Consider the following 17,694-nt stretch of genomic DNA (forward strand, 5'->3'; position numbering starts at 1 on the left):
CCACCTGAGCTGGGCTGGCATCATCTCAGCCCCCAGGAGGCGCAGACAGCCACAGGGTCTCCTACAGGGTTGGGCCTGAGCTCAGAGCCAAGCAGGTTGCGAATGCATGACATCAGGTCTCACTCAGCGAGGCGGCATGGATATCTAGCTGCACCCCGGGGAACTCTACTTTCGGAAGCCAGAGCTAATCTGGGCAGCCCTGGGCACTTTCTGTCTAGAAAGAAAGTCATGGATGTCAGTGGGGAAAAGATGAGTAGAGGATAATTCCAGAGGCCAGCTGTCTGCTGGGGCAACTAACTGAGCCCATGATCCTGTCGGAAAGTCGAGAGGAAGCTGCCGCTTATGTTCTCTGGTGTCAGAGCTTTAGGTAAGGAGCAGAGTCCTCATTTTATGGCCCCTCTCCTGATTGCAACGGGAACCCTAAAAGGCAAGGAGTTTCACCTGAAACTGCGGAATTCAAAGCAGACTAAAGAAAGAACTTATTAAAAAAATTAAAGTACAAGTGACATGCAATATTCTATTAGTTTCAGGTATATAAGAGTGATTCAACGTTTACCTTACGAAGTGATCACCACGAGTGTAACCATCCATCACCATACAAAGTGATGACAATATTATTGACTGCACTCCCTGTGCTGTGCACTGCTTGGCTTGCCAGATACCATAAGACAGACTGCGGTGGTGGGGCCTGAAGGCCCCGGGGAAATAGGGGCTTTTAATCACTGGGGCAGGAAGCAAGAGTTTGTGGCAAATCACAGAACTGCCCTGCCTTGGCCTTGGAGGCTTTTCTGAGGCTGCTGGGCTGGCTGCCTCTGGCCCTGCTCTGCCTGAGGAGCCTTTGCACGCAGGGAGGAGGAGAGAAGGGGAGATAGGATGAGATGTGGAGGCGGGAAGAGAGAAGGCAGCTGTCCTCCCCAGCAGCAGGATGTGAGTTCAGGCTGGCAGACTCGAGCAGGTACACGGGTGACTGTGAACGGGAACAGCGCCACAGGCTCTAAAGGTGTATGCATTTGCGTGGACAGGCCGAGGGACTCCTTCGGCCTCCCATGTAACTTGGCCTACAAATTCAGACACATTAGCAGGCCTCACAGATGAATGGCCTCACCTCCCCCAGCTGCCAAGGGGACATGTTTGGAAACCTCTCTGTGCAGAGCCAACCCCACCCACCTCTGAACCAGCAGGCTCCCAGACATAAGTAAACCAGAGCCCCTGGCGCCTGCCAAGATCTGTCTTCTTGGCAAGAGCCCAGGGCAAAGGGCGGCCCCCCACTTGCCATGCCCTTGGAGTACCCAGGGGTGCTTATTTACAGAGGAGTCTTGTTGTTGGATGAATCTGGTGGGGGTGTCCAGAGTCTGCTCTGCTTTAGGTAATGAGCCAAATGCCACTGGTTTCCCCAGCTGGGGCCTGGAGATAACATGTCCCTGAGACCACAGGGAAGTCCAGCCATGACATCATCTCTACACTTCCTCACTCCCCAGCACATAGTCCTCTCTCCCGTCCTGCCTGCCTCAAAGCCACGGGGCAGCAGGCAGGCCTGTTAGTAAAAGCCCTCCTGCCACTGGGCCCCTCCATGCTAGTCTTCTATGGCTGCCCAGATGCCCTCTGTGAGCTCCCAGCGCCCACCCCATACTGCAGTTTATCCTCAGAGGGGACCAACCACACTGCACAGAAGGGGAAGGGAAGAGCAGGGCAAGGTCGGGGGCTATTCGGCAGAGCGAGCTGTAAGCCCAGCACTCCTATGCTAGCCCTCTCCACAGACCCACCATGCACAGCCCAGAAGGGGCAGGATGAACGTGGTGACAGCCAGGCTTTGAACAAGGCTGAAAGGGAAGCAATCCAGACATGGAAAGAGTAGGAGAAAAGGGACACCGGCCGCCGGCCCCTGCTAACCCACTCCCCAGTAATGAAGGCAGGACGAAAGGGTGACTCAGTGTGCCTGAGTACATATTTTCTAGGAACTGCTGCCCAGCAAAGGAAAAAGAAAACACAGAGGGTAGGAACTCATGAGGAACAAGGCAGCTCACATCCACTGTCACTGCACATGTGACCAGTGGCTCCTCTGCAGCCTCCGGGTTTCCCAGGAGTTAGGCCACACACTGATGGGGACCCTGCAGTCATGTCACCTGCCTTCTCTAGTCACCTGCCAACACCCCAGTGTGCCAACAAATGATGATAATTTTCCCCCACTTTATAGATATAAGACAGAGTAGTTACCTTGCTAAGTGTCACACAAATAATAGAAAGCAGAGGCTGAGATGACAACTTTTTCTGTTGTTTTAAAGGGAAATCATTTGAGGCACAAACTCAAAGACAGCTAACTGGGCTTGGAGGGAATGAATGACAACCAGACTATGTCACCAAGGCTGAACTGCTGCTGGGACGGTGGGCACCCAAGCTCTCCTCAGGGCTCCAGGTCCCCTACTTTCTTGGGCTGGGGACTGGATAAGCCTCTCCAGGACAGCCCAGTAACTCCAGCTGCCTCCAGGGTGTTTTGATAACTCAACCCCCCACAGGACTCTGGACAGGGCTCTGGTCCGAAAGCCAGCTGGTGCATTCTAAACAATGGCAAGGGGTGTGTGTCGTGGGAGAGGCTTATGAATTAAAAATAGATGCTAGTAATCACCAGGGAGCTTGCAGAGAGCATGTGGGGCTGTGTTTACTAGAGAGAAGAGAATGCCTTCTATTCATGCCCAAAGACCAGGGTGGAACCACCATAGCTTCTCACACCAACCAATGGCCTCCGGGCCTGGGGAAGTCAGCTGATAGAGCAGGGCCCCTTCCCTGACTGTCTCCTCAGGACCTCCAGGGCCACACCTGCCTGACCATGGAGGGACAGCTCCAGGTTAGGAAAGTTGTATCACTGAAAGGAAATGGCAACCAAGAGATCAAGTCACCCTCCCTGGGCTGAGGCAAACCTGCTCCCAACGATCTTGCATAAAACGATCTCTAGTGGTTTGGGTGACTTCAGATGAGTTTGATCTGTGGACACGCTAGAAACATGGGATTTAGTCTCCTCTCTACCATGAACTAGCTTGTTTGTACCCTCAAACAAGCAGCCTCTTGATTCCTCTAAGCCTCAGTCTATCCATCTATGAAATGGAGATCATAATACCTGCTCTGATTCCTTCACAGGGATGTTATTAAGATTAACCAGGCAGTGCACATGACGAAGCTTTGGAAAGCTGAAAGTTCTAAATAAGAACAGAAAACAATCACAGGAACAACCATTTCCCCCATCACCACCCTGAACCCAGGGAACCATCCCCCAGTCAGCTCACCCGAGAGTCTCTGGGCCTGGTCTTGAACGGCAGCAAGAAGAGAACCCTGCCTGCCCTCTGGATATCTCCAGGGTAACGTGAAGGCCAAATACCAGCCACATGGAAAAGCCTCGGGAGGGGCTTCCCAGCCCCAGTGTTCTCAGTCAGCAAACATCTACAACCCTTCCCAGCTTCCCACAGTGCCCACTGCCCACATGCTCCATCTGCTCCAGTGGCAGAGACAACAAGGTTCACGTTCTCTCTCTTCGTAAAGTAGCTGTAGGACCAGAGACCTTCACTTAATAGGACTGTTCTAATTTGATTTTTAAAATGTATTCACTGACTCAGCAGTGAAAGGTGGGCCTGGCTGCTTTACACGCAGAGCGCTTGCCCGTTAAGGGCTGAAGGTTGTGCCGGCGCCTTGGAGTCCCTTCTTCACAAGGCCACGTGGAGTGGAGACACATCCACTGGCGATACATCCAGATCTCACTCTCAGAACAGACTTCTTCACAGTTGAAACTCTGCTTACAAATGGTCCAGTGCCATCATTTTAAATACTATCTATATACTGACAACTCCCAAATGTATGCCGCCAGCCTGGATCTCTCCCTGAGACTCCAGATTTATTCATCTGACTGCTTAGCATTTCCATGTGGGTGTTTAATAGCCATCTCAAATGTAGCATGTCTAAAACCTACTCCGATTTCTACCCCAGCAGCCCTTGCCAAATATCTGTTCCATTTGTCGTTTTCCCCCAATTCAGTTAATGCAATTTCTTCTTTCCGGCTGCCAGGCCAAAAACATGCATGCCATCTTTGCCTGCTCCCTGTCAGGCCCCAAATCTATACAAAATGGATGTAGCTTGATCTCTGAAGCAAATCCAGAATCCAGTGACTTCTCCTTACCTCCAGCCCTCCCACCCTGCTGCGTGCCATCGTGACCTCGCCCCAGGAGCATTCCAGCAGCTTTCTGGCTGGGCTCCACGCTCATGCCCTGGCTCATGGCATAGTCTCCATCCAGCAGCCAGAGTGGTCTTCTTAAAAAAGTGTCACTCATCTGCATAAAACCTCATGACTTCCCGTCTCACTTGAGAAAAAAAGTCAAAAGCCCTTTTCCTGGCCTACTAGGCCCTATGTGATCTGCAGCCCTTCCTGCCCAAACCAAATTGCCTCAGCGCGAAATCACCGGCCCTTCTCTTCCCCAGATCAGCTACCCATGCTGCCTCCCCTCCCGCCATCTCCTCAATGCCCTGAAACTGGTTTCTTGTTGGTTCCCAGTGACCCCTCCACCGCTTGATGCTACCCATCTGCATTTCCAAATCCAGATCTGACCTGTCACCCATCACACTTCCCTCTGTTGCCTACTTCCTCCATCCATTTCCCGTCTCCTTTTGCTTCGGAGTCCTCTCTCCAGGTTTACTCCTACATATCTGGCTGCTCTGTCGCTTGTATGTCAGATCCGTCCTTGGTCTCCTTCTCACTCAACACATGTCCTTCCAGGGGCTCATCTACACCCACGATTTCATGCTCGGTGCTTACTTCCAGGGCGCTAGCCCCCGCCCAGGCCTCGCCCCATGAACCCCACTGCCAACTGGTGCTCAGTAGTTGGACAACGGCAAAGCTGAATTCATTACTTTCCCCCAAAACGTGCTCCTTCCCCCCGTGTTGCCTCACCTAGAGAATGTCCTGTCCCTAAACCCTGGAATCATCTTCCATCTTCCACATCCACTTCTCAACTTGTACTCTTGATTCTGCCAAATGCTTTCTGAATTTGCCTCCTGCTTTCTGTGCCTCACTCTCTCCTGAGGCTGCCACGGCCTCTAGCACAGTCCCATCACCCAGCTGTCTCCCCTGTTCACTGAGCTCCGTGAGGATGGCACCTCTGGCTTGTTCATTCTTACAGCACCATTACGAGTATTCGATAAACACTTGTTACATGAATAAATGAGTGGAGACATTCAGGAAGTACTAAACTAGATTGTCCCCTTACTAAACAGCACTTCATGGATTCCTCCTCTATCTTCTTTGGTTGGTAATAATAATAAAAATGCTACTGTACCAGGCTCCATTCCATGTATTTTATACATATAGACCCATTTAATCCTACAGCAACTCTACTATTATTATCCCCATTTTCAATTGGGGAAACTGAGGTACAAAGAGGTTAAGGGACTGATGCAGCTGGTAAGAGGCAGAATCAGGGTTGTGCTCTTAACCATCTCACTGACTGCCTCTCAACAGCATGTTTACAGGAAACAAACCAAAATTAATATCAGCCTGAGCAAAATATAATTGCGAAAAAACAGAAATGAGCCGTTTGGGGCCATCTCTGGCTTTGGCTTAGTCTACGTCTGACTGTTTCAACTAAGCAGACAGTTCTGCAGGCAGCAGGGTGTCCATACCCATTACCCAGGGCCCTCAGCTTAGCTCCCCAGGTCCAGAAGCACCCCCTACACCCCAAAATGGCACTTGCCTCTGAGTAGCCCCCTGCCTGAAAGGCCCGCATCTTGCCCCACCTCACCTTGTCCCCGATGCCCTCGGCCTCCTCAGCCAAGAGGTACACATTGCCACCATCTGCCAGCAGCAAGGCCGTGTCAGTGGTGGAAGAGGAACGGGGCCGACACTGGTGCTGGTGCAGGATGGCGGTCAGGCTGCTGTCCTGGGGGGCCTTGCGCAGCAGGTGGGGGCTGCCACGCTGCGGCTCCAGGGAGCTGCTCTTGGTGCGCCGGCTGCTGCCCCCGCTGCTGCCCCCACTGCTGTGCAAGCTGGCGCCCCGCTTGATGGAGGGCCGGGAGCGGATCTGCTGCAGCACACGGTTGAAAGCGGTGGGCCGGGCGGGCAGGTCGTGCAGGGACATGGCATAGGAGACCCGATGCATCTCTGGGGAGCGCTCCTTCTCATCCGGGGAGTCATGATCAGACACGCCCTGCTGCTGCTGCTGCTGCGAATCCTGAGACGGCTGGTGCTCCCTCTCTCGTGACCGGCGGCGGCTGTGGAACAGGTGCTTCAGGCCGTGGCTGAACATGGAGCCCTCTGAGAGCTGCTGGATTTTCTGAAGAGGAAGAGACAAAAGACCCTGGTGAGTGGGAAGCTCCTGAATGCCCAGCTGGTGCAGACAGAAATGAGGAGTCTGCTCTTGGGTGATCAATGTAGCTACTACAGCTGCCTGAATCTGGAGGACCCTATAAATGGCCCGTCACACCTAAAAGATCACGCCTTGCAGAAAGGTGACAACCCAGACCTGCTCCTTTCATTCCAAAGAAATGCACTCCCGTGGCTCCCTGCAGGACATTTCCAATCCACACGTGGGTTCAGGGTTACTGGTCATGAGATCCTTGTGACTAGTGTGGGGCTCACAGAGGCACATGCAGGCAGCACTGAGGCTGTATCCCTCTGGTTTGATTTTCCTCCACCCCTAGACCGTCCCTCTTTCTAAGGCAGGTACTCCTTCAAGCTGCTCGGACTCCTCTAGACCACCAGGCATCCATTTCCAAAAAAGGCCTCACTGCAACACTGTGGGAAAATCAGAGTCAGACAATCAGACTATACCGTTGTAGCAGACACTGCTAATTGCCCACTCAACATCTTTTCCCCTTTCTTTCTTAACAACCAAACTGCAAAGCCTTCACGCACCTTGCTAAAAATTCTTGCTTCATCAGACTCCCTTGCAGCTAGGGATAGCCACAGTTTTGGCCAAAGAAAAACAGGGTGAGACTTTCTAGAAAGACTTGCTTTCCTGATAAAGGTCCTGGCCCTTCCTACTTCTTCCCAGTTGGAATGTGGAGGTAAAGATTGGAGATGCAGCAGCCATCCTGCCACACGATGACTGGCATGATTTGAAAGTACACACGTGCACACAGTAGAGCCCAAAGGACAGGCCTGGGAACTGGATGGCCCTAAGGAGCCACCAAACCAGTTGTGAGTCCCTATCTTGGGATTCTTGCTGCATGAAATAAATAAACCTAGCTTTGTCTATACAATTCTAGTATGATTTTCTGTTATTTGGAGCCAATCTCATTCCTGATATAGTTGGCAATAAAATAAACATCACTGGAGCTTCCGAGTCAGAGAATACATCCACATGCCAGGAGGGTGGGACACACCTCAGTTCCTTCAGGACAGAAGCTCCTGTACTTGGGACCCCTCCAGACCTCACCTTATGTACCTCTTCATTTGGCTGTTCCTCCATGTCCTTTATAACAAACCGATAAACTTAAAAAATAAACTTCTATGGGCATACTTTTAGTGTAGTCAGCAATGTTACCATTTCTTTAGCATACATATCAAAACCTGCTGTCCAAGTGAGTGCCTTTCCCCTCAGACTGGAACAAACCAAAGAGGCCCTGGGGCCCAGCGCTGCCCTGGCCACAGCCGGCCCTCTGAGCTCTGCTGCTGAGATGCCCCACCTGCTCCCCAGGCAGGGCTGCTCAGAGAGGCAGCTGGACCACAGGCCAGGGCGAGACAACGTGTGGAGTAATTCCAGGCAGCTGCTTGTCGGGGGGCTGATTTACCTGGCCAGGCTGAGCCCTCGGCAGAGCTGTAGGGCCAAAGGGAGAAGGGCTGGGACTCGGAGGACCAGGTGAGAATCCAGTCTGCAACTCCTGACGGGAAAACTCTGAGCCCAACCATTTGGGCTCCGTGAGCCACGTGGGTGAGGAACAGCTGCTAATCGCATGAGGCAACCTCCGTCATTTTAAAACATTCCAAGGAATTACACTTCCTGGCTTTTTTTTTCTACAAACTTACAGAGCAAAAAACTTAGACCATGTAGAAACTAAAAGGTGCCACTTAGATCTTCCGAGTAGCTGACCCGCGCTCACTGGTACTCTATACCCCAGCGCCGAGTGTAGGCCGCCGCACTTCCACGGGATGGCAATAAACACACCACCGCGTATTTGTGTAAAAGGTCAAGGTCAGGACTTTCACTCTTCACCTCATTGAGTCTCACCACAATCCTCCAAATGGGTGGGGCCCTTGTCTCACCCATTTTCCTGGCCAGATAAAGTATATCATCACAACTAATGGCTTATGGCTTACAGTTTTCAATGTGCTTTCTCTCCTGCATTATCTCACTTGATTTTCCCAGAAACCAACAAAATCAACAGCAATAACATTTCCATTTTTAGATGAGTAAATTAAGGCTACCACCATTCCTTCTCAAGAATTTAATTCTGGAGCTGCCCGTGAGACGTCAGGCTACCCAATGCCAGGTTTCCCATGGGAGTCACCATCCCCTCAGGGCCACCCTGAGGCAAGACCACCTGAATCTACTCTGGGTAGAACCAAGATTGGGGGACACAATCGGCTACGGGCTAGAAAAGGCCAGATTCGCGGGCTCCAGGCATGAGCCAAGGCACCTCTCTCTTCCTCATGCCCAAGCTGATAACAGACCTCCCTCCAGCGTCCTGGATGGGGCCAGCTGGCTCTGGCATTTGTCCAGCTGCTTCTGCCAAATGGTCACATCACATATCACAAACTGTCTTTCTAGCGTTCTATTCCAGGTCTCTTTCTCCTCTCTCCAGCACGCCTAACCTAGCTTCCCCAACACTGAGGCCAATCTTCTATATGCACTCAGGTAAGAAAAGTTCCTTCCAAAAGACCTCACCAGAGGTCCAGGAGCCCGGAGGCATTTCCTCTCCTGCAGCCCCAGGAAATGGGTGGAGGTGCTAGGGACAGCAGCCACCACTGTCTGCCATACTGCCTTGGATCCTAAAATCCTTGGCCAATTTATTTTTAATATTACACAACAGCATTTTTCAAAGTGCTTTCCAATTTATGCTGTCGCTCCAGCCTGACGCTAGCCTACCCTCGGGAAGGACAATGTGACAGGCACGGCAGCAGTGTCTTCATTTTGCAGGTGAAAAAACTGAGGCCAGCATAGTTAAGTGGCTCATTCAAGTCACAAAGACAAACCCCCAGCTTCTGACTGACCGTCACTGGCTCACACACCGATCCCAACACTAAAGTAGATACAGTATTTACCTGTATCCCAGGACAAGATCAAAGGCAGGTTCAAAACAAAACAAAACAAATGCCCAGGCAAAGGGGAGCTTGGTCCCCTGAACTGCAGCAGTAAATCTGTCCATGTCACACGTAGGACTTGGGCAAGACGTTTCGACACTGTGGCCTTCATGTCCTACCTCCCCACCTGTTTAGCAGGTGAAGGAAAGCAGGACCTCTGGCATGGAGGTGTCTGATGAAGTCTGCGGTAGGCACAAAGCAAAGGAACAAAACAGTCAAAGGGTAACGGGGGGCAGGGTGTGCTCCAAATGCAAGGGTTTTCCTCACAAGATGCAAGGCAAGAAAGCAGGTGACATGGGCTGGGCTGCTTCTGCACGTGGGTGTCAGGGAGGAGATGGTTAAGGAGTTTTGCTATAACATGGCAAGTGTTTTGAGGGGGAAAGAAAACCAACAACTCAGCACATCCACATAAGCAGCCTTAAGTTTGGGAAATGAGGAAAACCATGGTGACTAGCTTGAGGGAACTTAGCCACCAACGCAGCAGAAAGCACCACCTGCTCTGACTAACAGGCTCCAGCTACTAAATGTCACTTGCTTTTCCACACTAACTTTTGCTTTTCCCCAACTGCTAGAAACCGTTTTTGGTAGCCAAGTGAAGCCATGTATTAGGAAAAGAGCTGAGATGTTTCAGAGTTAGAGGTGGGGCACAATCAGAGCTTTCCTGATCCATGAGAACAAACAAGAACTGCCCCAGAACAGCCCAGAGGCTGGAAGTGAGGCAGAAAGAGAGCTTCGGGCATAGGTACCTAGACATGGGGAGATAAGTGAGGGGAGGCTGCTGTCTCCTCCCTGGAACTCTCTCTGAGGGTAGGAAGGACCCCATCTCCTCTGGGTGACATCATCCTCACCGGAAAAAAGAATGGACTCAATGGCTTCTGAAAGATCCTTCCTGAGACGCCTGTGGTCTCTAAACAGTTAGGCTGCATCTGTTCTCCTCCCTGGGTGTGGGTCCCCCAAAGAGGAAGTTTGCTCCAAAATCTGCAAACACAGCTGCATAAGGCCAAAAGAACAGGGCTTCGGGTTCAGAGTCCTTGCCACCATCTGATTAAAAACAGCCAACATGGCTTCTAATTCCTACAGGTCCCTGTGTTCTTAACAACTCCTCAAAAAGCTGAAAGTATCTTAAAAAGCCACACTAACCTACAGCTAATTTATCCCACCTGGCAGCTGACTGCATGTCCCTTCCTCCCACTTGGGTTTGAAATTCCCTCTGTCTCCCCCTCAAAGGTTTGGCTGTAAGGGTTCAGTGGGGTGACTGGGTCACAGTGAGCCTTAGCAAGCCTAAGTCGCCAACGTTCCTCTATTTATAGGGTATCTATGGAAACAGGGCCAGCATTAGAGAGCTAATCGCTGTAAAAACCCACAGAGTCCTACTCTCTGGGGATACAAAATGAATTGCGGAAACCTCCAACTGCTCTTTAGAAGCTTTGGGTGGGGAGCCTGGGGTTGGAGCGGGACAGGACCTGTCACTCCAGGTCTGACACTGAGGACCACAAGGAGTGAACAGGCCTGTCTGGGGTTTCTATCAGAAACAGTGATGAACGATTTTTGGAATCATTTCTTCTCCAGCATCTTAACATTAAAAAACAGACCTCAACTCAAGGGCAAATGATTTCCCCATTCCCAATTTTATTTTAATTCCTTCTTTCTTTAGTGGCTTACAGAATTCTGCCTAGAGCCAATGCAAGTCAGGACAGTGACCTCATCCACCAGGTCATTAGGCAGAACAGATTCAACATACAGCAGCATAGAAGACTGTGATTCCAATTACCTGCATGGTGTGGCCCCTCTCTGCCTCCCCCTCCATAAAGTCCTCTCGGACCACATCAGTCTGCAGTGAGCTCAGGCCCCTGCTCTGAGCTCCAGAGAGCACATTATCTACAATGAATCGTTCACTGCCTCATGACAGGGCTTCTTGTGCTCTCACATTGTCACCCAACTTTTCACTGGCTTACGGATGGAATCCTCAGTGAGAATGTGACTGGATGGAGGACAGGACCTATGTCATCTATATCTTAGTGTCCCTATTACCTGGCAGAAACCTCAGTACAAACATAGTGACTAGTACTTTAACTATGTTTATTTTCTGAGTGGGTACTATCCGAGTCTACAAAAGTATCTTCAAAAGGTGATTTCATCCTTAGACAATTACTTTTCCAAAGATTTAAAATGCTTAGTCAGGCTGCTTTTTCTTGTGTCTAACCCAGATCCCTCCTACTGCATTTTATTTATTTATTTTATTATCATTTTAAATATATCTTTATTGATTTCAGAGAGAGGAAGGGAGGGGGAGAGAGAGGGATAGAAACATCAATGATGGGAGAGTCACTGATCGGCTGCCTCCTGCACATCCCCGACTGGGGATCGAGCCCACAACCAGAAATCAAACCTCGATCTCCTGGATCCTACCTAGGTCAACGCTCAACCACTGAGCCACGCCCAGCTAGGCCTTCCTACTGCATTTTAAATCCCCGTCTCAGTCTATTGTCTTAGTAACTGACAGATCAAGCTGGCTTGGAGGCATGTGAACACAGACCCAGTAGCCCCAATGTGTTTGTTGTCTCCACATGTGGCTTAAGTGCGGCTCACGTCCCTACAGCCAGCTTTGTTTTCCAGGGTGGACATCACTCAGTTAACTTGGCTGAAATAAGGAAGTCTTTAACCATTTGGATTGGAAAGTCAAATGCTGTCTTTCTCACATAATTACAAAATATACCTGCTATCCCTCAACAGCTTTGTTCTAACTTGTTAATATGGAGAGAGGCTGAAGTGTTTGGCTTACTGCGGTGGATCCTGTCCAGTCAAGCCCTTGTTCTAAATGACTCTCCTAGTCTATGAGGATGTCAAAGGGAGATGCCATTTCTTACATGAGAGATGAAAATGGAGATGAGTTTTGAGTTGGCCTCCAAGACCATCGCTGAAAAGCCAGCTGAGCTTTTCCCCAGCCCCTGACACTCACACTATTTTTAAACTTCAACCCCAAATTCAGATCCTATCAGATGTTTCCATTCTTTGTTGAGGGAGAGATTCCTGTTACTGGGATTGGCAGTTAAGACACAATTAGAAGGACATTCTGTAAATACTGAGCCTGCAAGACAGTTCCCACTAGAACTAGGCAGCTGGGAATTCATCTAGAACCCAGTATGTGGCAGGAGAACAGAGAGATTCTTTTGCCACATGCTTTCCCATCAGTCACCAGTTCCTCCTGAGCCCATGTACAGGGCTGCTCTAAATATTACTGAAGACAGAAGGGGTGGGAGTGGGGCAATCCCAGGCCTCAGGACCCCTGCCCCCTCACATTAAGTACAGGTGGGATAAAAACAGGTGACCTCACCATTCTTCAGCACCCTCCACTGTCCTTGACTATTTACAGGGCTGGGAAAACAACTGCCATTTCAGCCAAAAAGGATGCTGTCTCTAAGGGGTCTTGGCACTTCCCATTTCACTCCCCATTTGGAAAGCCCCAATCCTCTTGTTTGGTAATTAACATTCCAAACAATATCTTTAATATCTTGCTCTATGTCTACCTCCCCCAGGACATTTCTGATTAATCCCATGTGCTTCTGATTCCACCACATGATGCTCAAAGCAAGCACCTTTAAACTCATGTATCCTTCGATGGATGACTTTCTTGCAAGTATTTCATCCTGTTTGACTGGAAGCTCACCTGGAGGCAGAGGCAGTGCCATTTGCCAAAGAACTAATTTTCCATTTCTTTGTTCTTAGGTCTACCTCAATTCTGGCTCCTCCAGGGGTCCAGCTCCCACCTGAGGTTGCAGGAATCTTCAGATCTGAGCACATCACTTCTAAAGTAAAACCAGGAGCCTCATGGTATAGCCAGGCCACACAGAGCCACACTCTGCCACGGGAACCTCCCCTGGAGACCCAGAGCATACACTCCTTCATCCCGCCCATGTTCCTATGAATAGCTTGTCTTCCCCACTGAAAAAGTGGAGAAACTGAGACCCATTAATTTTATCAAAACCATAGGCCTTTAAAAAGAAAAGTAAAACAAATAACAGAACAGAAAAAGCAGCAGAGTTTCTTGGGAATATCAATGTTCTCTTTCTTGACTTGAGTAGTAGGAAGGTGCGGTGTCATTTTTGCGATTGTTATTTAAACCATACATATCTTTTCAGACACTTGTCATATTTCAGTTTACAACAGTGCCTTTCCCACAGAAGGCGTTCAGGACCCCTTGCCCACGATCCCTTCTCCAGTGGGCTCTCTACAGGAGAGCTGAAAGGACAAGGGCCATTTGTGGGGGTGCAGGGCTGAAGCACCCGTGCTCACCAGGAAAGGCTGAGGATTCAGCTGTGACTTTCCCTCAGCTATGTGGCTTCTAATTGCTTTTCCTGATCTTCCTGAGCAGGCAGGACCAGTGTATTGGGGGGAATAGAAGCACATGAGCAGGAACCCAAATGAGTCTTGAGTCAAAAGCACTTCAAATAATGGAATTTGGAGCCGCCCCCTGTTTTTTCCGAGAAAAATATAAATACTGCTCAGAAATCCCTGGGGGAATTATTCGCAGGGGCTTTTGTGAGGGAAAAGAGAACCTCAGGGGAAGTCCAGGGAAAGGATTCTGGCCAGTACATCCAGACCCTTCCTTTCCGGAAAGGCTCAATTCCTCCTGCTATATCAGAAGGGGGTGGGGAGGGGAGGGGTGGGGAGGAGTGAAGAGGGGTGGGGGGGGAGGAAGGTTGGGGGATTTCCTCCCTTGCCTTCTGAACTGCAAACAGACAGAACCACACCAGGCTTAGCCACTCAGCCCAGGCCTCAACAATATCTATCACTTGCTGTATTTTTAACAAGAATGTGTGCTCCAGGTTCCTTTCTGCAGTTTTCCTGAGCTCCTCCCCATGGGAGCTGGGTTTTCTCACTGGAGAATTCCAGTGTACTTTTGGTCAACCAGCACTATCTGTGACGAACAATCCTGGCATCTCCTAGCAGGGATTCTGGGAGCAGCAAAGGACTAGATAATGATGACAATGGAATCAAGACATGAGCCTGAGCTATTCAATAAGAATCTAAGCCACAGCGGGTAGGGATGTGACTGAATTGTGGCGTGAGGAGTAGCTGAGAAGGCCCCCAACCTAGCTGCATAAGCCTCCTGCGGGGCAATGTTCATTTTCAGTTACAGCTTTACGATTGCTCTTTTAAGATTGCTGCTTAACTATTTTTCTTTCTTTTCACTGGCCCTCCCCACCCCTTAACCACAGATGCCCAGCCACTGGAAGCAGTGCAGAGTGAGATGCTCCACAACGCTGAAGGAAGGGAAGGGGGACCACAGCAGCCCCTGACACCTCCAGCTGCCACTAGTTTGGGCATCATTCAGATCTCTTTAGCAAAGAGTAAAATTCCCCCCCCCCTCAATAGAAGTGCTTCAGAAAACCTTATTTTCTTGCCCCTTTCTCAAGATTATTTCCTCCAATGCACTGAATCCATCACAATGCCTAAAACTGTCACAAGAAAATAGAAGTGGGACTAAGGGGCCAAAAGTTCCTATCTCCAAAGTTTAAAATGAAAACAAAAGCAAGCCAGAACTGCTGGTCTCCCTAAGCCAAACATAGGTGTAAAGTAGGGGGTGTTAAAAAATTAAACTTGCCCCTTTCTGGTACTGCCATCAAATCTAAAACAAGTCAGCTTCAACCCAGTGCTAGAGTCAATGATGGAATTTTTCCATCGTTGGAAAACTGTGCCAGCACGGGAAAACAAGTTTGGACACACTGTAAAATTTCTAGTACCTTTCCCCAGAAAAAAGGCTCAGAAAAGTTGAGTGATTTGCTTGAGATCACACAATAAAAAACTGCAATAGCTCCCAAGCTCATGTCTGGTGCTGGAGTCCCTACCCTGTAAACATGCCTGGTTCTGAAGTCCTTACCCTGTCAACATATGAGAAAGCAGACAGAGATAAACAGCGCCGCTCGTCTCCCTGTGCTCCCACCAGCAGGCAGCAGCTATGTTTTCTACTCCTTGCTGCCAACCTGGGTCCACATGGCTGTGACCCACTTCAGTGGCATGTTTGCTCGGGGGTGGAAATGGGGGGGTCCAACTCCGTTTGTTACACCTGGTCTTAATTTTGTTTCAGGGAAGTTGAGCGTTTAATACCAAGTATATGGTTGTTGCTATTTCTGCCGCAACCAGAATGAAGGTGTCATCAAAGAGAAAAAGAGAAAGAGAGATGATACAAGGTGAGGTGAACAAGCTTCTTAAAGTAGCTTTATCTACAGAGACAGACACTGCAGCCCTCACACCACAACCAGCCCACCTGGGGGGGAGGGAAAGTGGGGGATGACTGGAGCTCACAGTTTCCACTGCCGGCCTGAGCTGGAGCGTGGGGAGTTTCCGAGGCTGCCCTTGCTGGACTCGGGGTGAGGGTCCACCTGATTTAGGAATTAGAATTTGCTGGCCAAACTCATCTACATCAGCCCCAAATGAAGCTAAAGTGTGTAGCAGAAGGCTGGCCCCTCCCCACAACAGCATTAAGGGCATCCCTGACCCTTCACCATCTCGTGTAAAACAGGACCCACACCTCCGGAGCACACATGGTGGGCTCAAGGGTGACAGCTGGGCCAGGCACCAGGCTTCCTGTGCATAGCCGAGCCGGCGGAGCTCATCTTTAGGCACAACGCTAGCCCCAAACCCCTGAAAAGGGCAGCAGAACCAGAGGTCACATTCGAGTAACTACTACAATTTTTAAAAATTACACATAAGGAGCTAGCTGTCCTCCTCATCCCTCCCCAAGGAACAAAGACAGGTAACACACACAGGTAAGAGCACACTCACCTGCGCTCTGACTTCCTGACTCTGAGCCGCTCAGGCCAAACGAGGAATGTCATTGGCTTATTCTGGGGAGCTCCTTAGTGTCTGCTGCTATAGGATACAGGCTTTATTTAGCATAATGGAGTCCTTTCACTCCCCTAGTCAAGACCTTGCACCCCTCTGGAGAAAATCTCCCCGAAGTATCAATCTCCAAGGCATCTAAGTTCCTTCCTTGGGTTGACATCTCGCTCAGTCTGGAGGTGAGCTGGCTTGAGAAGCCTGAGCCTGCGGTCCCTGTGGCAGCTCCAGCAAAGGTGCATTATTTATCGTAGCTGCCGTTTTAATTAATATAGAGACATGTTCAACTGTCTCGGCAACCTCAGGCTGGAAAACAAACGACTCCCAGCTGCATGCGATCAGCTCGCTCGGATTCTAGTTCTAACTGCCGGCTCAGCATGTGTGCAACTTGAACCGAGGCCCCAAACCAGCCCAAACGCCGCTTGGCCACCTGTCAGTTCTCCACCCTGGGGGTTGGTTCCGCAAGCAGGCAGGCAGGGATCTCCAAGCACTAGCTTAACCTCTGGCTCCACCTAACGGCAAGAAATCCACACTCCCCTTTCACAGATGGACAAACTGAGCTTCATCCAGAAAGGTCCCCCAAGGGGGAAACTAATTCAGCAAAGGAAATTAACGGTTCTCTGTTTGGCTTTCCACGCTGTCATTTTTCTCCCCTGCCATCTTACAGGAAGGAAAGTGGTGCCAACTTTTTGGTTAGCATCTTGGATTTCTCCAGCCCTTTGTCTGAGAACAGCACTTCACACAACAGCATTCAGTCTGCTACAGGTGAGTCACTAGAAGTCACATTGCCGAACAATGACGAACACACACAGAAGCCTGAAACAGAGCTGAAAGCCCAACGGTACCTGAAGTTCAGCCCTGGGTTCTGGCCCAGCATCCTCTCTGACCTTGGCCTGGCTTCCCCATCACTTGTACCCTGTTAAAGTCCTTCTGCGTGGGGCGGGGAAAGCTAAGCCCCCGCTGGGCTGACCAGGGGAGGGTCTGCGCTCACCTTTAAATCGGGAGGCTTGCTGCGGGGGCCGGGGTTGGGTGCCGCGGCGGCGCCCGCGTCTGAAGTTGGCCCGCCAGCGGAGTTAGCACCCATGGCCAGCCCGGGCCGGGGGTCGGCGCCCGGCAGGTGGCAGGCGGCATCTTCCAGCCCAGCCCCATCGTCCTCTCCCTGCTGGGGCTGCAGCTCGTCCGACTTGCACCTCTTCATGCTGTCCGTGGGTCGGCCCGGGGGAATTTGTCCTTCCGGCGAGCCGTCTTGGGGGAGACCGCACCCCCTCTTACACTCGGAAACGAGGCCCGGGGTCTAAATGATTCACGAGGAAAGAAGCCGACGGATGACAATTTCTTGAATTAAGAACTCAATCTTTATAAAGGAATGGGAGGAAGCGACGAGGAGGGAGAGCCTTGGGTACAGCTTGGAATAGTTCCTTACGACCTGGAGAGCGACGGCGGAGCGCGGCGGAGGCTGGCCGGCGGCAGTCCTTGGGCAGTCATTGGTGCGGGAGGAGCAGGGCGGCCCCCGGCCCCCGAACTTTCCGCTTCAGGGCAGGGGCAGGGCAGGGGGGCTGGGCGGCGCGGCGCATCCC

The 17,694-nt window shown here is 50.7% G+C and overlaps 1 protein-coding gene across 1 annotated transcript in view; it reads right to left on the reverse strand.

Moving 5' to 3' along the window:
• TMCC2 (transmembrane and coiled-coil domain family 2) overlaps positions 1-17,694 on the reverse strand; it is a 32,825-nt gene extending 15,131 nt beyond the window's left edge. The window contains exons 1-2 of the mRNA XM_016215091.2: positions 17,109-17,694; positions 5,778-6,308 (exon numbers count right to left, since the gene is read on the reverse strand). Coding sequence (XP_016070577.2) covers positions 5,778-6,308; positions 17,109-17,315 — 738 coding nt within the window. The 5' untranslated portion in view covers positions 17,316-17,694. The remainder of the gene's footprint in view (positions 1-5,777; positions 6,309-17,108) is intronic.

This window comes from Miniopterus natalensis, chromosome 19, assembly GCF_054644295.1.
Source record: "Miniopterus natalensis isolate mMinNat1 chromosome 19, mMinNat1.hap1, whole genome shotgun sequence".
In the NCBI taxonomy this organism is placed as follows: Eukaryota; Metazoa; Chordata; class Mammalia; order Chiroptera; family Miniopteridae; genus Miniopterus; species Miniopterus natalensis.